This window comes from Carcharhinus amblyrhynchos, chromosome 14 (assembly GCF_965287045.1).
Source record: "Carcharhinus amblyrhynchos chromosome 14, sCarAmb.v2.hapA, whole genome shotgun sequence".
In the NCBI taxonomy this organism is placed as follows: Eukaryota; Metazoa; Chordata; class Chondrichthyes; order Carcharhiniformes; family Carcharhinidae; genus Carcharhinus; species Carcharhinus amblyrhynchos.
The window spans coordinates 2,565,660-2,589,644 of NC_137337.1; the positions used below are offsets into that span (position 1 = coordinate 2,565,660).

A 23,985-nucleotide genomic window follows, 5' to 3' on the forward strand; every position below is an offset into this window, starting at 1 on the left:
GTGCGCAGGGATTGGTGGAGCGCTGGGCGGGCGGGGTCTGGCGGCGTGCGAGGATTGATGGGGCGCTGGGTGGGAGGGGTCAGCAGGTGCGGGGGGACTGGTGTAGCCCTGGGTGGGCGGGGTCTGGCGGCGCGCGGGGATTGGTGTAGCCCTGGGTGAGCGGGCTCTGGCGGCGCGCGGGGATTGGTGTAGCCCTGGGTGAGCGGGCTCTGGCGGTGCGCGGGGATTGGCGTAGCCGTGGGTGGGCGGGCTCTGGCGGCGCGCGGGGATTGGTGTAGCCCTGGGTGGGCGGGCTCGAGCGGCGCGCGGGATCTCTCTCAGTCGGAGCGGCGCTGACTCGTGATGGAGGCGAAAGTTCTGAGGGGCAAGGAGCTGGCAGAGTAAGTGTGGCCCGGGCCCGGGGCAGGGAGCGGGAGCACGGCCTCGGCCTGACAGCAGCTGAGCCAGCCCCGGCACTGTCACTGCGCTGAATCCAGACTTTGACCTCAGGGGCACGGTCCAGGTGTTACTGCTCGAACTACGCTTCATCCTCCCCGCCGCATGGGGCACTTTGTGGCATCGTGCCCACGGAGCGCGTGACCCTCTGCTGGGCGACCCGGCCCCGCTCCTCGCCTCTGGGCATGCGCATCAGCCTGGGTGCGAGTGTGAAGTTGCATTTAGATAGCGCCTTTCTTATCTTCGGGCAAGCGCTTTGCTGCAGCCAATAAATTGTGTGGAAATTCTGCTGCTTCAGTGTTGTCCCAAACTGCACAGCAAGATCCACACAGGCAGCGAGATGATGTGTTTTTGTGGTGATGATAAAGGGAATCTGCTGGACCCAGAGGAGGGGGAGTCCAGTGAACCCGGGGGGGGGGGGGGGGAGAGGAGAGGAAGAGTCCAGTGAACCCGGGGGGGGGGGGGAGGAGAGGAGAGGAAGAGTCCAGTGAACCTGGGGGGGGAGAGGAGAGGAAGAGTCCAGTGAACCTGGGGGGGGGAGAGGAGAGGAAGAGTCCAGTGAACCTGGGGGGGGGGAGAGGAGAGGAAGAGTCCAGTGAACCTGGGGGGGGGAGAGGAGAGGAAGAGTCCAGTGAACCTGGCGGGGGGGAGAGGAGAGGAAGAGTCCAGTGAACCTGGGGGGGGGAGAGGAGAGGAAGAGTCCAGTGAACCTGGGGGGGGGGGAGAGGAGAGGAAGAGTCCAGTGAACCTGGGGGGGGAGGGGGAGGAGTCCAGTGAACCGGGGGGGGGGGGGGGGGGAGGGGAGGAGTCCAGTGAACCGGGGGGGGGGGGGGGGAGGGGGAGGAGTCCAGTGAACCGGGGGGGGGGAGGGGGAGGAGTCCAGTGAACCTGGGGGGGGGGGGGAGGAGGAGTCCAGTGAACCTGGGGGGGGGAGAGGAGAGGAAGAGTCCAGTGAACCTGGGGGGTGGAGAGGAGAGGAAGAGTCCAGTGAACCTGGGGGGGGGGAGGAGGAGTCCAGTGAACCTGGGGGGGGGAGAGAGGAGGAGTCCAGTGAACCTGGGGGGGGGAGAGAGGAAGAGTCCAGTGAACCTGGGGGGGGGGAGAGAGGAAGAGTCCAGTGAACCTGGGGGGGGGGGGGGAGGAGTCCAGTGAACCTGGGGGGGGGGGGGGAGGAGTCCAGTGAACCTGGGGGGGCGGGGGGAGGAGTCCAGTGAACCTGGGGGGGGGGAGGAGGAGTCCAGTGAACCTGGGGGGGGGGGGGGGAGGAGGAGTCCAGTGAACCTGGCGGGGGGGGGGGAGGAGAAGTCCAGTGAACCTTGGGGGGGGGGAGAGGAGGAGTCCAGTGAACCCGGGGGGGAGGGGGGGGGAGAGGAGGAGTCCAGTGAACTGGTGGGGGGGGGGGGAGTCCAGTGAACCCAAATGTGGGGTATCTGGTGAATTTTGCACCCCACTTTGTGGACAAAGTTTTGGTCTGAAGGTGCTGCTGGCACTGCTGCACCCTCAGTACTGCAGCAGAGCAATCAGCCTCACTTCTGGAGTGGGGGTAATCCCGTGGTGTTCTCATGTCAACTTGGGGAGTGAACACTGAGTCTAGCAAGACACATCCCCGGAATGGTAGCTTCTAAATCTGGAACAATCCAAAGGTGGAAAAGAATCAAATAATCCAGGACTGCATTAGTGTGAGCCCAGAGTATCAGGAGAGAAATAGAAGGAGACGTGACAACGGGAGAGGGGGTTGCAGGAGAGGTGAAAGAAGTGACATGCTCAGGTCTGGACCAGTTGGTCCGGCGCAGTAAGAAGGCTGACAACACCAGGTTTACCAGTTGATCCGTGCAGTTGACATTGTCCACATGGACTTTGACAAGTACTGCATGGTTAGTTGTTGCATAAGGTTAAATCACACGGGATCCAGGGTGAGGTAGCTAAATGGATACAAAACTGGCTTGATGACAGAAGCCAGAGGGTGGTTGTAGAGAGTTGTTTTTCAAACTGGAGGCCTGTGACCAGTGGTGTGCCTCAGGGATTAGTGCTGGGTCCACTGTTATTTGTCATTTATATTAATGATCTGGATGAGAATTTAACAGGCATGGTTAGTGAGTTTGCAGCTGACAGCAAGATTGGTGGCATAGTGGACAGTGAAAAAGGTTATCTTGGATTGCAACGGGATCTTGATCAATTGGGCCAGTGGGCTGACGAATGGCAAATGGAATTTAATTTGGATAAATGCGAGGTGATGCAGTTTGGTAGATTGAACCAGGGCAGGACTTACTCAGTTAATGGTGGGGCGTTAGGGAGAGTTGCAGAACAAAGAGATCTAGGTTCACAGCTCCTTGAAAGTGGAGTCACAGGTGGACAGAGTGGTGAAGAGGGCATTCGGCATGCTTGGTTTCATCAGTCAGAACATTGAATACAGGAGTTGGGATGTCTTGTTGAAGTTGTACAAGACATTGGTAAGGCCACACTTGCAATACTGTGAGCAATTCTGGTCACCCTATTATAGAAAGGATATTATTAAACTGGAAAGAGTGCAGAAAAGATTTACTAGGATGCTACTAGGACTTGATGGATTGAGTTATAAGGAGAGGCTGGATAGACTGGGACTTTTTTTTCTGGAGCATAGGAGGCTGATGGGTGATCTTATAGAGATCTATAAAATAATGAGGGGCACAGACAAGCCAGATAGTCAATATCTTTTCCTAAAGGTAGGGGAATCTAAAACTAGAGGGCGTAGGTTTAAGGTGAGAGGGAAGAGAAACAGAAGGGTCCAGAGGGGCAGTTTTTTCACACAGAGAGTGGAGAGTGTCTGGAACAAGCTGCCAGAGGTAGTAGTAGAGGTTTTTGAATTTTGTCTTTTAACAAGCATTTAGACAGTTACATTGGTATGACGGGTATAGGGGGATATGGGCCAAACACGGGTAAATGAGACTCGCTTAGCGGTTTAAAAAAAGGGCTGCATGGACAAGTTGGGCCGAAGGGCCTGTTGCCATGCTGTAAACCTCATGCCTCTAAGATAGAGGGAAACCATCAGGAGGGAGGCAATGCTGGGAAACATTTGACGTAGGCATTGTTGAGTCAACTTGGCACGCTGCTAGCCGTGCGACCAGTGGAATGAAGAGTGAGGAGGCAGAATGGATGGTGGAGGCAGTCAGTGGTTGTCAAGTTGGAGGTTACCACAGGCAGTGGAGAAACAGACCACAGTGTGGAGCGGGAACTGGGCTGTAGCCAGCTTATCACTGAAGGATAGTCACACAGTCAGCAGTAACGCAGGGAGATAAGCGAGACAGAGTTACAGCGGCAATGATTTACATTTTTTATAGAGCCGTTATAGTAAAACATATAATAAAACGTATTTCACAGGAGTGATTCTCAAACAGAATCTTGCAGCATCTTTGGGAAGGTGGCCAAAGACTGGGTCAGGGAAGTGGATTGTAAGGAGCATCTTAAAGGAGACAGAGGTGGAGAGAATGGCAGAGCTCTGGGGCCCAGGCTGCTGGCTTTAACTCAGAATTAAAATCAAAATACTGCAGGTGCTGGAAATATGAAATAAAAAGATTCGTACAGCCTTGGAATATTAACTCTATTTCTCTCTCCCCAGATGCTGTCTGACCTGCTGAGTTTTTCCAGCATTTTCCGTTTTTATTATAGCTGGATTTATCTTTGTGGAGAAACAGGGTGGGATTTACCACACAACCTGCTGCATGTCTTGTGGTGGCGGTGAAATCTGATCCCACCGTTATCAATGGGGTTCCCTGGGGGTGCACCATGGGCGGGACCGGAAGGGCCCTCGGGACTGAACGGCCAGAAAGTTCCAACCAGAGTTCGAAGTCCCGAGAAGTTTAGGAATTTCAGAGTCACGTTTGAACGAAGATTCTGTGCTGAATGATGGAAGCAGAGAGCAGGCCTGGCTCACAGCAGGACAGTAAGCGCAAGGGGCAGGAATCTCCCAGCTGCGCTCGGGGAAGCGTGCAGTCGCGATTTAAGCCAAGTGAATTTAAAAGATCTGGGGGAGAAAGGGCAACTGGATCGCAAAGGATAAAAGCAACTTACTGTGGATGCTGGAATCTGAAACCAGCAGAGAAAATGCTGGAAAATCTCAGCAGGTCTGGCAGCTTCTGTAAGGAGAGAAAAGAGCTGACGTTTTGAGTTCAGACGACCCTTTGACACGGGGTGAAACGTCAGCTCTTTTTTCTCCTCACGGATGCTGCCGGACCTGCTGAGATTTCCCAGCATTTTCCCTTTTGGATTTGCACAGGAGCTGGCCAGGGAACTGCCAGAGTAGGTGCCACCGTTTAATGCAGGATTTTCTATTAAGAGACTGCAAGGTGCGTATCTGGTGAACCTCCCTTCAACGCCAGTCAGCACCTTCACACTGAGATGTGTAAGCCCCATTCTCTGAAACATCTTTCATTTTATTCACTGTGGTACAGGCATGTTCTGAAACCATGGCCAAGCCACATTAACTAAGGTTAATTACAGGGAGGGACTACACAAACCAGCGTTGTATTCCCTGGAACTTGGAAGGTTAAGGGTGATTTGGTCAAGATATTGAGGGGAACAAATAGGATAGAGAGAAAGCGTGAAACTCCTGCTGTTTGGGAAATTGAGGAGCAGGAAATTAAAGACTAAAAATTCGAGCCAGCTGTTTCAGCAGTGTAATTAGTAAACAGTTGTAGACAAAAAAGGTGGGAGAAATGTAACTTTGAATTGATGCTGTATCAATTGTTAATTTAAAAATGAGATTGACAGATTTTTGTTAACCATTTGATTTGTTATTGTCACATGTACTAACATACAGTGAAAAGTATTGTTTCTTGCACGATAGACAGTTTATTGTTCACAGAGAAGGAGAGTGTGTAGAATGTAGTGTTACAATCATAGCTAGGGTGTGGAGAAAGATCAACTTAATGCAAGGTAGGTCCATTCAAAAATCTGTCAACAGCAGGGAAGAAGCTGTTCTTGAGTCGGTTGGTACATGACCTCAGATTTTTTTATCTTTTTCCTGATGAAAGAAGGTGGAAGAGAGAATGTCCGGGGTACATGGTAAACCAAAGGTATTGTTGGATATGGGGAAAGGTGGACGTGTGGAGATTGGTGGCACAACAGTCACAATCTCGTTGAATGGTGAAATAGACTCAAGAACTTCCTTTTGTTCCCATATTCTTGAATCAGCTGCTCATGATTGCTTTGTGCCTCTGTGGAATGCAGAGGATATTTTCCTGCATTTTCTGAGCTTAATGAGCAGTGTCATGTGTGGCACCGGGAGGAACCTGGCTGTTCTTTCGCACTCTGGGATTTTTGCCATCTAGTTCGATAGGCCTCTGTTTAACCTCTCTGAAAGGTAGTGCCATCTCTGCCTCCTGCCCTGTGTCTATTATCGGGCAAGTGACCCTGAACTCCTGCTATTACTATACCACAAGCATCAGTTACAAACAGCTGTTTAAACCATAGTAAGCATACTGGCTCTTTCAGAGTAAGCCTCTATCTTCCTGTGCCTGTTACTGTGCACCCTACAACAGAAACTTTGCAATTAACAAGGGCTGTGTATTTTAAAGCAATTCTGTTGTGTGAAACTAAGACTGTGTCATTGGTTAAAAATGAACTTCCAGGCCAAACTCATCGATACCTCAGATTGTGAACCAAGAAGTATTAGTCCAACAAATATCAAAGCTTCTGTTCCCTGGTGAGATTTTGGACCCCAGCCAGCCTCCCAAGTGGATGGAAAAGATCTCATGTACCATCTTGAAGGAAAAAACCCTCTCATTGAGCCCAGGCTAGTATTTCTGCTTCTATCAAAATCACACGAACAGATTTCTCACATTGCTGTTTGTGGGATCTTGCTGTGCATCAATTGGCAGCGGCATTTCCTAGATTAGAACCATGATGGTATTTCAAAAGTGATTCACTGACCTTAAAGCGCTTTCAGGAGCTCTAAGGATAAGAAAGGTGCTGTCGATGGATTCTGTGTACACTGAGTTGGAATGTATTGAGTCAGTGAAAGTGGCTCTCGATGAGGGCTCAGGGATGACTCTGTTTCAGTGTGTAACCAGCACACTGAATCCAGCTGTGACACATGAAGAATAAGCTGGGTGAGCTGTCAAGAGAAACACAGAGCTGTGCTCCACTAAAATGTCCATGCCTTGGGGAGGAGAGGATGAAAAGGTCATGAATGTAGCCCGATCCATCACGCAAACCAGCCTCCCATCCATTGACTCTGTCCACACTTCCCGCTGCCTCGGCAAAGCAACCAGCATAATTAAGGACCCCACGCACCCCGGACGTTCACTCTTCCACTACTTTCCTTCAGGAAAAAGATACAAAAATCTGAGATCACGTACCAACCGACTCAAGAACAGCTTCTTCCCTGCTGCTGTCAGACTTTTGAATGGACCTACCTTGCATTAAGTTGATCTTTCTCTACACCCTAGCTGTGTCTGTAACACTGCATTCTGCACCCTCTCGTTTCCTTCTCTATGAATAGAATGCTTTGTATAGCATGCAAGAAACAATACTTTTCACTATGTTAATACATGTGACAATAATAAATCAATTCCAAACTGCTTTCGCAGAGCTGAAATGGTTTATGGAGACTGGACTCTGAAATTAATTTCTTCTTTTTGTCATTTCAATTGGTTCTAGTGTTGATTTTCTATGCCCTGCGGAGTTGTGTTTTTAACAGCTGGGGGTATTGTGTTTTGAAGATTACTGAATTGTTTTACTTTTAGCTCTTGGTCTGGTTGTTTTTCTCCTAGCTGCCATGTTTCCTGAGTTGGGCAACTTGCCTTTCATCAGACATTGGTCCGTTCGTTCACCTCGGGGAACAGACCAGCGAGAGGAGTGTACCCCTGTCTATCTGAAATACTTCACTCAGCCTGGCACTGCTCCCTTAACCTAGCAGGTTCAAAACTACCACCACCCTAATCCCCAAACCTCATTCAACCCTTTGACTGGTCTATTCATGTTCCATTAAGTCCAGGACTCCAAAAAACTGATAAGTGCAAGAGGCTGCAAGGAGGATATTGTAGAAAATATAGAGGACAATAGCAAAAGAAAGAGAGAAGTGGTATTTAAATAGCACGCTTGACAATCTAAACACCAGTGCAATGTTAACATCTACCTGTAACCAGAGGAGATGCTCAAAGCCCCTCACTGTAGACACAGGATTCAGATGGAGCTTGATGTTTTAAGGTGGGCTGGGTGTGAGGGGAGGGCGTGATACTAATCCTGTGTTAACACTGCTCTGGTTAGTACCAGTGAGGGACTGTGCAGATTTAAATACCAGAACTCCACTTTGTTGTCTAATGAGGGGCATGCACACGGTGGGTCGTGAGTGGGCTGCTCTTGGATGTTTCGAGAGTGGCCTAGTACTTCGCGTCGTGTGTGTGCTTAAAACTGGACCAGTAGATGGGCACCACAACAGCTCAGTGACTATCACTGCTAGCCGTGCAGATACATGGATTTGGGCCAGTGTCTGTGGGAGTTTGCGCGTTCTCCCTGTGGTTGCTTGGGTTTTCTCCGGGTGCTCCGGTTTCCTCCCTCACCCCAAAGATGTGCTCTTAGGCTGATTGGTGTAACAAATTGTCCCTAAATTATTCTCCCCTGAATCTGGTCCCCAATGGGGGTACCATACGCATACACACGGGTCAAGGTAGGTGTAGGAAAATGCTTTGTTAAGATGGCGGCGCGGGCTCGTTGGGCCGAAGGGCCTCTTTCCCGTGCTGTGTTGTTCGTTGTTCTTTGTTTTGTTCTGTTCACTGTGAGCCAATCCTGCAATGAGATGTTGAGAGAAGGCAAAAACAGCATTTTTATTATGTGTAGGCTGCTTATTCTTGTGACTTTGGTCTTTTTCTTGTGACTTTGAGGATTTGGTTATTGCTCACACCTTGTTTAAACTCTCCTGACTTGCGCTCAAATGAGTTAGGTGTGACTTTGCTTTGTGTCTCGAGAGAGTCCCCAATTCTCCTGCAGACCGTGTGCGCGTATGTCTCTCTCTTTCTCTCTCTATCTGTGCCTGTGTGTGTGTGTGTGTGTGTGTGTGTGTTTGTGTTTGCTTGTGTGTTGATTACAGTAAGGCTACAGTGTAAATCTCTTGCTTTGAAAGAATGTAGGAGACATCTATAAAGATCGTTACTCACCTTTCTTTGATGTTTACACAAGTCATGTTAGTGCAGTGGGTGCTTGGCTACGGGGTGAATACAAGTCATGGAGTTTGACAGCGCAGAAAGAAGCCCTTCATGTTTGTTCCGGCCATCAAACACCTATCAATTCCAATCCCGTTTTCCAGCACTTGCGCTGTAGCCTTGTATACTATGGTATTTCAAGTGCTCATCTAAATAAGAACATAAGAAATAGGAGCAGGAGTAGGCCATCTAGCCCTTCGAGCCTGCCCCGCCATTCAATAAGATCATGGCTGATCTGTCGCTGCTCGTTCCACTTTCCCGCCCTCTCCCCATAACCCTTAATCCCCTCTCTTATCAAGAACCCATCAACCCGCTTCTTAAAAATATTTAGCGAGGCAGCCTCCACCACTTCAACGGGCAGAGAATTCCAGAGATTCACCACCCTTTGAGTGAAGAAGTTCCTCCTCAACTCCGTTCTAAACCGCCTCCCCTTTATCTTGAGGCTGTGTCCCCTAGTCCTACTGTCTTTTTTGAGCGGGAAGTGTCTCTCCACCTCTATCCTATCCATCCCATTCATCATCTTATACGTCTCAATGAGATCTCCCCTCATTCTTCTAAACTCTAACGAGTACAAGCCTAGTTTATTCAGCCTCTCCTCATAGCTCAATCCCCTCAACTCCGGTATCAGCCTAGTAAACCTCCTCTGCACTCCCTCCAGGGCCAAAATATCTTTGCGCAGGTGCGGCGCCCAAAACTGCACACAGTACTCCAGCTGCGGCCTCACCAATGCCCTATACAGCTGCAGCAAGACCTCCCTACTTTTATATTCAATCCCCCTCGCGATGAAGGCCAGCATCCCATTCGCCTTCCTGACCACCTGCTGCACCTGCAAGCTGGGTTTTTGCGACTCATGCACAAGGACCCCGAGGTCCCTCTGCACCGTCGCCTGCTGCAGTTTTTCGCCACGTAAGTAATAGTCCTTCCTACCATTCTTCCTACCAAAGTGGACCACCTCACACTTGCCAACATTAAATTCCATTTGGAATGCTTCTTAAATGTTGAGGGTTCCTGCCTCTACCATCCTTTCAGGCAGAGTTCCAAATTTCCACCACCCTCTGGGTGAAAAAGTTTTAGGAACTTAGGAATTAGAAGCAGAAGTTGGCAAATTCAGCCTTTCAAGCTCGTCATGGCTGATCTCTCCCTGGTCTCAAATCCACCGCCCACCTGTTCCCCATATCCCTTTGTCCCACTCTTTTAAATCTGAAATATATCTATCATCTCACTTGGTTCATTCTCACTGGAACAGTGGAGGTTGACCTGATCGAAGTCTACAAGAGGGGCATGGACAGAGTGGATAATCAGAAGCTTTTTCCCAGGGTGGAATAATCAGTTACGAGGAGGCGTAGGTTTAAGGCGTGAGAGGCAAGGTTTAAAGGAGATGTGTGAGGCAAGTTTTTTGCACAGAAGGTGGTGGGTGCCTGGACCTCACTGCCGGCAGAGATAATGGAAGCAGATACAATAGTGGGTTTTAAGCAGTGTCTAGATAAATGCATAAATAGGATGGGAGTAGAGGGATATGGTTCCTGGAAGAATAGGAGTTTTAGTTCAGTTGGCAGCATGATCGGTGCAGGCTTGGAACGTGGAAGGGCCTGTTCCTGTGCTGTAATTTTCTTTGTTCTAGTTCTTTGTATCTCCTTGAAACCGCTTAATGATTCTGACTCTGCTGTACTATGGGCAGTAAGTTCCACAAATTTCTCACATCTATAAACCGCCTGTCCTTTATCTGAAGTCCTGTGCCCCCTGGTTATTGACCCCTCTGCTAAGCGGAAAAGTTTCTAGTCCAGGCAACTTACGAATGAATAGCATTGGTCAGTAAAGATTTGCTGGAGCACTGGTCACACGGAGTTGATCCAAGCTGAAATTATAATGGCTGGTCGGAGCTGCCACAGATTATTGAAAGGGCAATCTTGAGTTGGTCAGTAGTGCGAAGGGAGATTGGGAGCAGGCATAAAGCAGACGATAACTTCAGGGAGACTTTGAGAGGCAAACCCATATGGCTGGAGTGGTGGGGGGAGGGTGCTGTATGCAGTCCAATCCTTGTTTTCCTGAAATTTAATTATAAAATTGTCACATGATTCTTCTAGAATTACAGAAGCAAATTTAATTATAAATTTATGTTCAGCTCACAAGTGTAGTCACGTTTTCTGTTCATTTCAAATTGCTCATTTTAAAAATCCTTCACCTTTTTCCTGCTGGAAAGGCCGTGGTCACCACACAGCCTTTTGTTAACCTCCTGGGTTTGTTCTCCTTGCTCCTCTGGAAGAGAATGATTCTTGCTGGGTTGCAGCTCTGGGCCAGTTCATCCACAGGAGAATAAGTAAAGTTTATTTATTGACCACAAGTAAAGCTTACATTAACACTGCAATGAAGTTACGGTGAAATTCCTTTAGTGGTCACAGTCCGGCGCCTGTTTGGGTCAATGCACCCTAACGAGCCCGTCTTTCAGAGTGTGGGAGGAAACCCATGCAGACACGGGGAAAATGTGCAGAATCTGCACCCAGCCCGGGAATTGAACCTGGGTCTCTGACGCTGTGAAGAAGCAGCATCGCTAACCATTGTGTAATACGTATTTTCAAAGCACAGTCACTGTTATAGGAAACACAACTGTTAATTTCACACAGCAAGACCCACAGCCAGCAGTGTGACAACGAGCAGATGTAGAGAGATGTATATTGCCCAGGTTTCTGGAGTTAACGCCCTGCTCCTTTCAGTCCTGCAACCTGATCTTTTACATGAAGCATAGAGGGCAGATGGAGCCTCAGTTTAACATCTCTCCTGAAAGATGGTACCAATGACCATACAACGTTCCCTGAGCCCCCCCTCACCCCCGTCTCCCTGCACACACATACACAACTCCCCCCGACACTTCCTCAGAGTCACACTGTGAATATTAGCCTTAGTTGTTAGTGTTTGGAATTCTGGTGAAAGGCAGAATAACTTCTCCAACTGTTGCTGTGTCAGAATTGACATTTCTGTACACCTAGTTAACAAGGACACCGATGTCAGACTCCTATTTATTGACTACAGCTCAGCCTTCAACATTATCATTCCCACAAAACTCATCTCCAAAGTCTGTGACCTGGGCCTCGGCACTTCCATCCGGATCCTGAACTTCCTAACCCACAGACCACAATCAGTAAGGATAGGCAACAACACCTCCACGATCATCCTCAACACTGGTGCCCCACAAGGCTGTGTTTCCGCCCCCCCACTATACTCCTTATACACCTATGACTGTGTGGCCAAATTCCCCTCGAGTTCAATCTTCATTTGCTGATGACATCACCATAAGGGGTCAGATCTGAAACAGTGACAAGACAGACTACAAGAATGAGATAGAGAAGCTGGTGAACTGGTGCGGCAACAATAATCTCTCCCTCAATGTCAATAATACGAAGGAGATTGTCATTGACTTCAAGAAGCATAAAGGAGAACATGCCCCTGTCTACATCAATGGGGACGAAGTAGAAAGTGTCGAGAACTTCATGTTTTTAGGCGTCCAGATCATCAACTACCTGTCCTGGTCCCCCCATGCCAACACTACAGTTAAGAAAGCCCACCAACGTCTCTACTTTTTCAGAAGACTAAGGAAATTTGACATGTCAGCTGGGACTTTGACCAACTTTTACAGATGCACCATAGTAAGCATTCTTTCTGGTTGTATCACAGCTTGGTATAGGCTCCTGCTCTGCCTGAGACTGCAAGGAACGACAAAAGTTGTGAATATAGCCCAATCCATCACACCAATCAGACTCCCATCCATTGACTTTGTGCAAAGCAGCCAGCACACACTACTGCTCTCTTTAGGTCATGAAAGTTTCCCCTTTCTGTTTCCCTTTTCCTCTTTTCCATCTGAAATGCTCCTGAAGGGAGATCATAGAATCCCTACAGTGCAGAGGGAGACAGTTTGGCCCATTGAGCCTGCACCAATCGATCCTACCCTGCCCCTATTCCCATAACCCCTGCATTTACCCTAGCTGGTCCCCCTGTCACTAAGGGCCAGTTTAGCAAGGCCAATTCACCTAACCTGCACATCTTTGGACAGTGGGAGGAAACTGGAGCACCTGGAGGAATCCCACACAGACACAGGGGGAATGTGCAGATTCCACACAGACGGTGACCCAAGGCTGGGAGTTGAACTTGGGTCCGTGGCGCTGTGAGGCAGTGGTGCTAGCCACTGTGCCAGCCACTGTGCCGCCCTTAGATGTTTATTTTATTGCTAGTCTGTTAAAGTTCAACCCGTTGGTGCAATTTTAATGGAGGAATTTGGACCTATTCCTGGCTGGGTGGCCTTGGCAACAAAACCTTCATTAAAAGACGTAAAGTAATCCTGAACTGTGCAGGCTTCTGACTTGGACAGAAGTTTTCCTTGTGCTCTAATCAATGGCGCGATAGACTACTGAAGGATTTGTGTGGGAGGGGAGTGGGGGCACAGGGGAGAGGAATACATCTGAAAATTGTTACTGAATTCACAGGCAATGACCAAACAAACAAGTAAATGTTATCACTGTTCCAACAATCTCCCCAGTCCAGTATTCGCCGGTCTACAAGCTGAATATTGGCACGCTTCGCCACTCTAACCCTGGTGTTATTCTCTGCGTTTCCCTTGGAAATGCACAGGGGAACTGGCTCGCTGTCTCTTGCTGTCCATCTCCACCGGCACTGTAGGCTGCCTGACATGCTCTCCTACCCAGTTAACCTGCTGAAGAATCTGGGTATAGTGAGGACAGTAGCCAGTGTTGTTTCCGGAGCTAAAACCTCAGCGTAAGAACTGCAGTGTTCAGCCAAGCATTTTGTTTTGCTGTGAGTCCTGTCCGAAAGGTCGGGTGTTTAAACCCTCCCCCGTGAGCAAGTAGTGACCATCATCTTCCTCCCCACAGACAGGTCCGACAACGTCTGAAGAATGAAGTGATTCAGATGAAGGAGCAGGTTCCTGATTTCCGACCCGGGCTGGCCATTCTACAGGCGAGTATCAAATCTCAATCACTTGGAGGAGAACCGGTTTGAGTCTCATCCATCTGACTACCCAGATGTGAACTGAATTGGTCTTGTGGGTGCGGCAGAGTGCAGTGAATTTGCCAGTCAGCTGTCTGAGATATACTGGGAAACTCAAAACAATTACTAACACATCAGTAAAAACTTAACAGCTTAATCTGAGGGCAAATCTCCTGGACCAGGAGTGTGATAGTGAGTGAGGAAGCAGCTGTGATTTAAACACACACACACACACACACACACACACACAGTCATCTCCGCACTGAGAATCAGCGTGGCTGGCTGGGGATGTGTTATTGTGATGTTGAAACTGAGCTCACTGTCCGAGCAGTAAGTTGAGCTGCCGTACTCGCCACCGGGCAGTGTGGGGGTGATTCATGCTGCCAGAGACACCTTTTTGATGTTACCTACCAGTTTTAACGGCCTGTGTGGAGTTGCACGTTCTCCCTGTGCCTGCGTGGGTTTCCTCCCAGAGTCCATAGATGTGCTGGTTAGGTGGATTGGCCGTGCTAAATTGACCCCAAGTGTTAGAGGGATTAGCTAAGGTAAATGTGTGGGGTTCCGGGTACAGGGCCTGGGTGGGATTGTGGTCGGTGCAGACTCGATGGGCAGAGTGGCCTCATTTTGCACTGTAGGGATTCTCTGACTAACTTGATGCAGCCCCATTTTAAATAGAGCAGTCGGAGATTAACCATTGGTTCTAGGTGAAGGAAACAGCAAATAGGAACCGGGGTGGGGCTGTGGGGGGCTGGTGGGGCGGGGCGGAACTCGGCCTTTCCCATCTCCTTTGCTTGTGTATGGGCAGCAGAGCTGGTGGGATTGCCTCTTGCAGTGCGATGTTTAAACATTAGGTGAGATTTATCTTTGTGAATTGTGGAGATATGTTCTGAGGGCTCCCACTCGCTGCACCAAACAATTCCAGCTCCAATACAGTAAAACTGCTTGAAAATCAACCCGAGACTCCAAACCTGAGGCTGTAATAAGACCAGACACGGGAAGTTTCACCTGTCCTTGGTTTTGAATCCGGGTCCTGATCGTGTTGAGCTGGTGGCAACATTGCATCCCATAGCCAGGCTCTTTAGAGTGTGTTTATTCAGCTTCTGATTCACATCTTTCTCTCAATACCTTTTCCCCTCCCCTCCTCTCCTCTCCCCCACCTCCACATCCTTCCCCTCCTTTTGCCTCCCTTTCATTCCCCCCACCCACCTACCCACACTCCCACCCACCTGCACTTTCTCCCCTTCCTTCTCCAGGTCGGAGACAGAGATGATTCGAACCTGTACATCAGTATGAAGCTTAAAGCTGCAGCTGAGGTAGGAACTGGCATTCGCTCTGTTACACAAGCCGTCTGTAATTACAGTGTGGGGCTGTTTATTGGAACAATCTTTCCCTGCGCGTAGGAATCTCTGGGTCTGGCCTCCACATAATCCAATTCCCTCTTCTGCAATCCAACTTAAAAAGCAGAGACATAATAAATGTGTATACAGACCTTGTGTAGACCACACTTAGAGCTCTGTTCTGGTCTCGATATTGTAAAAGGGACATCAAGAAACTGGAGAAAGTTCCAAAAGATAACTGACACCAGAGTTGAGAGGTTATGCCAGTTGGGAAAGATTGAAGAGGCTGAGACTCTACTCACAGCCAAACTGAGAAGTGGCTGAATAAATTAGGAGAGTATTCAATCATGTTAATGTGAAGTGGGGATGCCTGTTTACAGGGGAACCCAAAGCCACAGCTCAAAGTTTAGTCATTAATAAATCTACTAGAAGAAACCCAGAGTGATTTAAGATGGGAAATTTGCGACCTCAGGTGTTTGGAGGCAGTGGTGTAGTGATGATGCCACTAGACTAGTAATCCAGAGGCCCAGGGAACGCAGGTTCAAATCCCACTACAGCTGATAGAATTTGAATTAAATTAGTTAGCCTGGAATGTAAAGCTAGTCTCAGTAATGGTGACCATGAAACTATCATGGCTTTAAATTAAGGGGTGGTAGTTATAGGACGGATGTCAGGGGTAAGTTCTTTACCCAGAGGGTGGTGAGGGATTGGAATGCCCTGCCTGCTGCAGTTGTAAATGTGCCTAGTTTGGGGGCGTTTAAGAGATCCGTGGATAGGTTTATGGATGAAAAGGGATTGGTTTAGTTTAGAGGGTCATTGTTTTTTAACTGGTCGGCGCAACATCGTGGGCCGAAGGGCCTGTTCTGCGCTGTAATGTTCTATGTTCTATCATCGATTGTCATAAAAACAACTGGTTCACTAAACTCCTTTAGGGAGGGAAATCTGCCATCCTTACCTGGTCTGGCCTACATGTGACTCCAGACCCACAGCAGTGTGACTGACTCTTACATGCCCTCTGAAATGGTCTAGCAAGCCACTCAATTCAAGGGCGGTTAAGGATGAAAATAAATGCTGGCCCAGCCAGCGATTACCCTCGTCCCATGAAAGAACAAAGAAAAAACATTGAGGTGAACCGTACAGGTGTATTTAAGGAAAAGTTTTAAGAATAAAGACTAAGGGGTGAGCCATTCAAAGAGCCAAGAAAATTACAGCACAGGAACAGGCCCTTCGGCCCCTCCAAGCCTGCACCGACCGTGCTGCCCGACTGAACTAAAACTCCCTATCCTTCCGGGGACCATATCCCTCTATCCCATCCTATTCAGGTATTTGTCCAGACACCCCTTAAAACTCACTATTGTATCTGACCCCACTGCCTCCCAGTTCCAGACACCCACCGTCCTCTGTCAGGCTTGAGATGGGGAAGAATTTCTTCACTCAAGAGAGTTGTGAACCTGTGGAATTCTCAGTCACAGAAAGCTGTTGGGGCCAGTTCATTAGATATGTTCAAGAGGGAGCTGGACATGACCCTTGTGGCTAACGGGATCAAGGGTTATGGAGAGAAAGGGGGAGTGGGGTACTGAAAGTGCATGATCAGCCATGATCATATTGAATGAGGGTGCAGACTCAAAGGGCCGAATGGCCTACTCCACCTATTTTCTGTGTTTCTAAAGCTGGATAAATACTTACAGGAGAAAGGATTGGATGGTTATACTGACATGGTGAAATGAAGACGTCAAGGGTGAGATATTACAGGGTGGGAAGAGGCTTTTGTGCCGTTTTTGTGATGTTGGTTTGCTGTAATCCCTGAATGCTACAACTCAGCTGGTGGGTCAGGGGTAAGTGACAGAAAAGCAGCCAGTGACTGCCTCTCTTACCCTCCCCCCAGCCTCTGCTCAGTGTTTAGCCGAAAGCTGAGCTTGGCTAGTGGCCGTCAGGCTTTGAGAGCAGCAGGAAAGGCCGCGTTTGAGAGCAGCAGGAAAGGCCGCGTTTGAGAGCAGCAGGAAAGGCCGCGTTTGAGAGCAGCGGCCAGACCGCGTTTCTGCACGCAGCCGGACCGCGTGGAGATGACACTGCAGCATTTTGAGTTTGATCGTCAGTAAAATTTCACTGTTCTGTCTTTCAGTTTGTTCTAATGTTCATATCTATTCCTTCCTGTAGATTGGGATGAACGCCAACCATGTGAAGCTGCCAAAAACTGCCACCGAAGATGAGGCAAGAATAACTCCTACTATTTCCCCAACAGATGTTTCTCTTCCCACTCTCTCTGAAAGCTCTGACTCTCACTGCGATACAGGGCTCTCAGGCTTAACCCTTTCCCTCCACTGAGTGTTTCATAAGTGTCCCCTCCCTGGGTGTGAATCCAGATGTTGAACGTCAGCAGAATGTTGAACCTGGGAGGTCCTGGTTCCATCCTCACTCTCCAACTATAGATTCTCAAACAACAGCTGAACCCAGGTTTGCTTTAACCTCTTCTTACTCAGAAGGCCACGAAACTAGCTGCACCTCAGTGGAGACCAGCTAAGTCAATGCAAACTCTGGCATAACAATAATGTTTGTTCCCCAAACTGAAAAGCTAACCCTGTACAGAAGTCACTGCGAGATCACATTACCAAAGAGTTTCACTTTGTCTCATTCAACTCAGACTGTAAGGCCGGAATTTTACTGGCACACCCAACCCGTAATCGGAGTGGGCAATGCTCGCAGAATGGCATTCTCCGTTGGCCTCGGGTGGGATCTTATGATCCATGGGTGAGGCAGTAAAATTCCAGCATAACTGCCTGCTCCTATTCATGTTTATTTGGGAATCTATGGGACAGTGGTCCTACTCAGGTTTATTTGGGAATCTATAGGATAGTGATCCCATTCGGAGTGTTTTCCAGATGTTTTGCTGTGTTGGTTGGATTTGGGTCATCTCGCTAATTGTCCTGTTGTTGATGTGTACAGGTGCTGAGTAACATCACTCAAATTAATGAGGATCCCACTGTGCATGGACTCATTGTCCAGCTCCCGCTGGACTCCATTAACCCCATTGACGTTGAAAAAGTAACAAATGCAGTTGCCCCCGAGAAGGATGTTGATGGGTAAGAATGGAGCGGTTTTGTACTCAAGCTTGTGGGCTTTCAGTGTACAGTGATCTAAGAGTAGACTCTGGGAGCCCAGGTTCATGTCCCAGCAACTGGAGTATATCACCTTGAGCCAGACTGCGGATTGAAACAGGATCTCTCTGGTTCTGTGTCAGACTGGGTGGTGCAGTTCTGGCTAATTCAATCAACAAAGAGGAAGTGAAGTCCCAGTTTCTTGGCTGGAGTGGGGATCGGGAAAGTATTTCTCGTCCAAAACACTCCCTATTCCTAAGTGCTTGCAAGAATCCAGGTTCTTTGTAATAAGACCTTCAGTGCTTATCTGCTCCATGATAACAGAGAAAAGAAAGATATATATTTCATCACCTAACTGTGTCTCAAAAGTGCTGTACAGCCAATGAAATACTTTACTGAAGTGTAGTCACTGTTGTAGGAAAAGCAGTAACCAATCTGCACACAGTAAGACCCCACAGTCTGCAGCACGATGATGACCAGATCATTTGTGTGTTTTAATGATATTAATTGAGGGATAAACGTGACTCAGAATTCAGGATGGGAGCAATTCTGTCCACCCAAGCAGCGAGGGCCGTGACTGCGGGGTGGGATGCTGTAGGTCAGCTCTCAGTCCAGACTAACATCACTGATAGCAGAGCAGAGACAAGGGCACTTCCTGATTTCCGAACTGAGAATGCCCCTGGTGAGGCTGGCGTTAATTGGCATTCCCTAGTTGTGCTGAGGAGCAACACTGGGGAGGTGATGGCCTAGTGGTATTATCATAGACTGAATCCAGAATCTCAGCTAATGTTCGTGGGACCTGCGTTCGAATCCCACCATGGCAGATGGTGGAATTTGAATGTTTTAAAAATCTGGAATTACGAATCTACTGACGACCATGAAGCCATTGCCGATTGTTGGAAAAACCCATCTGGTTCACTGATGTCCTTCAGGGAAGGAAATCTGCTCTCCTTACCCGGTCTGGCCTACATGTGACTCCAGAACCACAGCAATGTGGTTGACTCTTAACTGCCCTCAGACAACTAGGATGGGCAATAAATGCTGGCCAGCCAGCAACGCCTATGTCCCACGAATGATTAAAAAATTTCCACAGATTAATATATTTGGAAGAAGAGAAAGGGTGGGCGAGAGGACATGAACTATGATCAGGCACTCAGCTATTATTGAAATTTCCAAACTGTCTTATCAGGGTTAGATGCTGCAGATTGTGAGTGTGATCGTACAGCAGATGCTTACGAGGTGTTTTTTCCGGTATCTGATGGACTGGATTCACAGTGGATGATACAATGGTTGTTGTTTAAACACCATATTGACTATTGTTCTCTATAGATTAACCAGCATTAATGCAGGGAAGCTGGCTCGCGGAGACCTGGGAGATTGCTTCATTCCCTGTACTCCCAATGGCTGCCTGGAGCTGATTAAACAGACAGGTAGGAACAGCAGAACAGAAATGGCAGCAGAACAAGCTACACGGCTCCTCGAGCCTGCTCTGACATCCGTACAGACCACGGAGTAATCTTTATATCCAGCTTTCCCGTCTGGTCCCAGATCCCTTGATTCCACCGTGTCCAAACATCTGTTGACTTCAGGCCAAATATAGTCAACACCTGATGAGCAACAGCGTTCTGGAATAAAGAATTCCAAAGACAAGACGTTTCCCCTTCAACCAAAAGAGAAAATGCTGGAAAATCTCAGCAGGTCTGGCAGCATCTGTAAGGAGAGAAAAGAGCTGACATTTCGAGTCCAGATGACCCTCTGTCAAAACATTTCTTCTTATCTCCGTCCTAAATGGCTGACCCTTTATTCTGCATTTGTCGCCCCAGTTCCACATTCTGTGTTGGTGTTTATGTTCCACTCGATCAACGTGAACCTCTATTTCCTTCGCTTTGATGTGCTAACCTGGCCTGGCCTTCCCTCAAATGCACCAGTTCCAGCATCATCCTTTCACTTTCTTTTTCACCTTCCCCGGTGCCTCTGCACAATTTCTCCTAATACGGAGACCAGAGGGATTCACTGGGAACTTTAACGAAATTGGGGCAACCCAATGGCTCCTGATTATTTATTAAGAAAAGGCTCCAGGCTCGTTATCTCTCAGCTCAGATCCTGACCTCAACTCCACTGCCTCCGGAACCCTTGATTTTCACGTTGATCAAAATCTAACTCAGCCTCAAATAGTTTCGATGATCCAGCCTCCACTGCTCTGTGGGGAAGTGTATTCCTCAGACAATGACGCTTCTCATCTCTGTCTTAAATGGAAGGCCACTTGTTTTGAAACTGTGCCAGCAAGCTCTGGGTTCCCCAACAAGGGGAAACATCTTCCAACACCTATGCTATCGAACACCCTCACTGATAGCTCCCACAGACTGGAGAATTTGTGCAAATCTCTCTCATAAGCTGCTCAGACTGTGGCTCAATTAAACATTTTTAAACAGCTTATTAACAAAATTTACTTAATCAAGGGTTACCAGGTGGTTTTGGAAATGAGAGTTATCAATCAGCCATGATCTAATTTAAATGGTAAAAAATGGCTAAATTGCTTTACTTCCGAGCTCCACATGTTCACAGAGGATCAGTCCTGCTGCTCTGAGCCTGATAGAGTTCTGATCCGTGTGTCTCAAGAATGAAATAAGGGTTAACACATTAATAATAACAGTTTTGATGCTGAGATTAAGCTGGATGATGTCAGTCTGACAATTACTTGTAAAATTGTGGGCATATATGGGGATAGGGCCTGGGTGGGATTGTGGTTGGTGCAGACTGCATGGGCCGAATGGTCTCCCTCTGCACTGTAGGGATGTTGTTCTCTGACGTTGAGTGCTTTGTTGCTGCAGGTGTGAAGCTGGCAGGATCTCGGGCTGTCGTCATTGGAAGGAGCAAGATAGTTGGCGCTCCCATGCGTGACCTTCTGGTGGCGAACAGTGCCACCGTAACCACGTGCCATTCCAAGACAGCTGACCTCCAGGGAGAGGTAAGAGGTTCTGCAGCGATCATCGGCACCAATTAATCCTGCTCGGGCGAAATCTCCCCAATCTTAACTGAGGGAGTTTGGGGAGGGGTAAGGAGGAGACTGAGTGAAGAGTCTTGTCTTGAAGAGCTGATGAGGTTGTCTCTGACATTGGGCTTGTTGGGGAAAGTGAATCAGAGGTTATGGAAAAGACAGGCTGTATTTCTGGGTTATTGCTGATTGAGGTGAGGAGATCTGCCTCCATGAGCCACTCCTATCTGTGCAGTAAATCTGGATGGTATTGAGAGAAATGTGTGGACAAATTTAACGTTTACAGCACTGGAGGAGGCCATTCAGCCCATCATGTCTGCACCAGCTCTCTGACTGAGTGAGCCTGCTGGCATCATTTCCCCACCTTCTTTCCACAACTCTGTACATTCTTCCTGATCCGATAACATTTCCCTTTGAAATGTTTTAATGGAACCGGTCTCCACCACGCTGTCAGGCAGTGTATTCCAAACCCTTATCCTCCGCTCATTATTGCTTCTTTTACCAGTTACTTTAAATCTGTGCTTCTCGTTCGCAACCCTTTCACCACCTGGAGAATTGGTGATGGGGAGAAGGCAGGAGAATGGGGATGAGAAAAATATCAGCCATGATTGAATGGCAGAGCAGACTCGATGGGCCGAGTGGCCTCGTTCTGCTCCTATGTCTCATGGTCTTATGGAGTGAACTCCCATGTGGTTTCTGAGGGGAAGATGTGACCAGGCTGAGTGCCTGTCAGGTAGTGAACTAGCCAGCGTTGGGCCTTGTCCAGGGTTCAGGACCATGGAGAGTGGAATGTTCCTTCTTCCCCAGAGCTGCCAGCCAGCGCCACCAGGCTTCGTGGCTGCTGTCGGTAATGCAGCCTTGGATTGCAGGGGGATGCAGGGCGCGTGTGAGTGACGACGGGAAGAGTGGGATCACAGGAGAGAAGGGCTCACCTTCTTGATGAGCACCACGTTCCACCCGCACCCCCACCCCATGCCCAGTGGCCTTCAGGGGAATGGGAAAACCACAGTAGATCAGGATGAAGGATAATTGGTGAATGGGTGGGTTTCTGCCGTGGGGCTGTTCCTGCCTCCAGCTGAGTCACGGGAGATTATCCCACTGCCGCACAGTCTCTCGTGGTTAAGTGAGCACAGTCGATCTTGCCACTGTCAGGGAGTGTGTTAAACCCAGCCTGTCCATAAGCAGTGAGTAATTCCATCACAAGGTGGCACCAGGGAGCCAGTTTCTCTAAATCACCAAGTGGAACTATTCCATATTTTGTATATTTCCCCCTTTCACCCCCACAAAACATAACAGATTCTTTCCCTCTGAAAATAGACTGCGTGCAGATCAGCCCAACAACATCCCCGTTTTAAAGTTTTCATCCTGATATTCAAATTCTCCAATGCCTCTCTCTCTTCCTCTATCCTGCTGCTCCTGAGATTACAGAATTGTTACAGTGCAGATAAAGGCCATTCGGCCCAGCTGGGTCAGGTCACTGGGGGATGGTATTATCACCCCTCGTTCCCACTGCATCCAGTTATCACCTCCCTCCAGTGGGCAGCCCATCCATTGACTCTGTCTACACTTCCTGCTGCCTCGGGCAAAGCAGCCAGCATAATTAAGGACCCCACGCACCCCAGACATTCTCTCTTCTATCTCCTTCCGTCGGAGAAAAAGATACAGAAGTCTGAGGTCACGTACCAACCGACACAAGGACAGCGTCTTCTCTGCTGCTGTCAGACTTTTGAATGGACCTAACTTGCATGAAATTAATCCTTCTCTGCACCCTTGCTATGATTGTAGCGCTACATTCTGTACTCTCTCCTTCTCTATGAATGGTATGCTTTATCTGTATAGTGTGTAAGAAACAATATTTTTCACTATGTGTTAATACACGTGACAGTAAATCAAAATCACGTCAAGATGAAGTCAATTCCAGAATATTGGAGCCAAATCTCCTCCTCCTGTAACAATTCACTGATATGGAAACCGGGGTTTTTCTCCTGTTGTGTGAGTCTAAAGTCAGCAATTTGGTTTTCAATCTTAGTGCAGTGTCTATTGACCGCAGTATCCTAGGCTGGTTATACAGCCTCGCTCGAGCAAAACCAGAAATTCCTGTCTGAGAGCAATGGACATTTCTGTTGTCCACCCTTCACCTGCTCCAATTCCGTGGTGAGCGAGGAGGTAGAATTCCGGCGTCTGTCTCTGCTGGGCGCACACCAGGAACCACTCGCCTTTTGCACCGAATTGCCATACCTCCCGACCATTCCTCCTCCATCCCGAATAAAATCCTCTGGAAATGCACTAATGCTCTTCACCTCAACTGTGAGTTCCACCTTCTCCCACTCTCAGAATAAAGGAGTTTCTCCTGAATTCCCTATTTGATTTATTAGTCATTAACCTATACCTATGGCACCTAGTTTTGGTCCCAATCTCTGTCTCACCTAACAGAACCGTGCCTTTGGCTCACCTCTTTCGGAGAAAATTAATCCCCATTTGTTTTTTCACAGAGGGTAGTGGGTGCCTGGAACTCGCTGCCGGGGGAGGTAGTGGAAGCAGATACGATAGTGACATTTAAGGGATGTCTTGACAAATACATGAATAGGATGGGAATAGAGGGACATGGTCCTCGGAAGGGTGGGGGGTTTTAGTTCAGATGGGCAGCATGGTGGGTGCAGGGCCTGTTGCTCTGCTTTTCTTCGATCTTTGCCATTTATAAACTCTCCCCTCTCGATGCTGATGTAAATCTCAAAGCGCTGTCTTGTCTTTAGGTTGAAAGGGCTGATATTCTCGTGGTTGGAGCTGGAAAAGCTGAGATGGTGAAAGGAAATTGGATCAAACCTGGAGCCATCGTCATTGACTGTGGAATAAACCACATTCCCGGTGAGGGGGAACTGCAGCTGGACAATGGTTTATCAGTTTCTTCTTTTTGCTTCTCCCCTTTGGCTCCGTCACTGGTCCCTCGGAAC

General features: G+C 48.5%; 1 protein-coding gene across 1 annotated transcript in view; it reads left to right on the top strand.

Annotated features, from left to right (window-relative positions):
• Positions 1–298: 298 nt before the first annotated feature.
• The window catches only part of mthfd1b (methylenetetrahydrofolate dehydrogenase (NADP+ dependent) 1b), a 59,016-nt gene continuing 35,329 nt past the window's right edge, over positions 299–23,985 (top strand). Inside the window, exons 1-8 of the mRNA XM_080202166.1 lie at positions 299–380; positions 13,493–13,577; positions 14,861–14,920; positions 17,102–17,155; positions 17,888–18,024; positions 19,369–19,469; positions 20,871–21,007; positions 23,788–23,899. Coding sequence (XP_080058292.1) covers positions 343–380; positions 13,493–13,577; positions 14,861–14,920; positions 17,102–17,155; positions 17,888–18,024; positions 19,369–19,469; positions 20,871–21,007; positions 23,788–23,899 — 724 coding nt within the window. The 5' untranslated portion in view covers positions 299–342. The remainder of the gene's footprint in view (positions 381–13,492; positions 13,578–14,860; positions 14,921–17,101; positions 17,156–17,887; positions 18,025–19,368; positions 19,470–20,870; positions 21,008–23,787; positions 23,900–23,985) is intronic.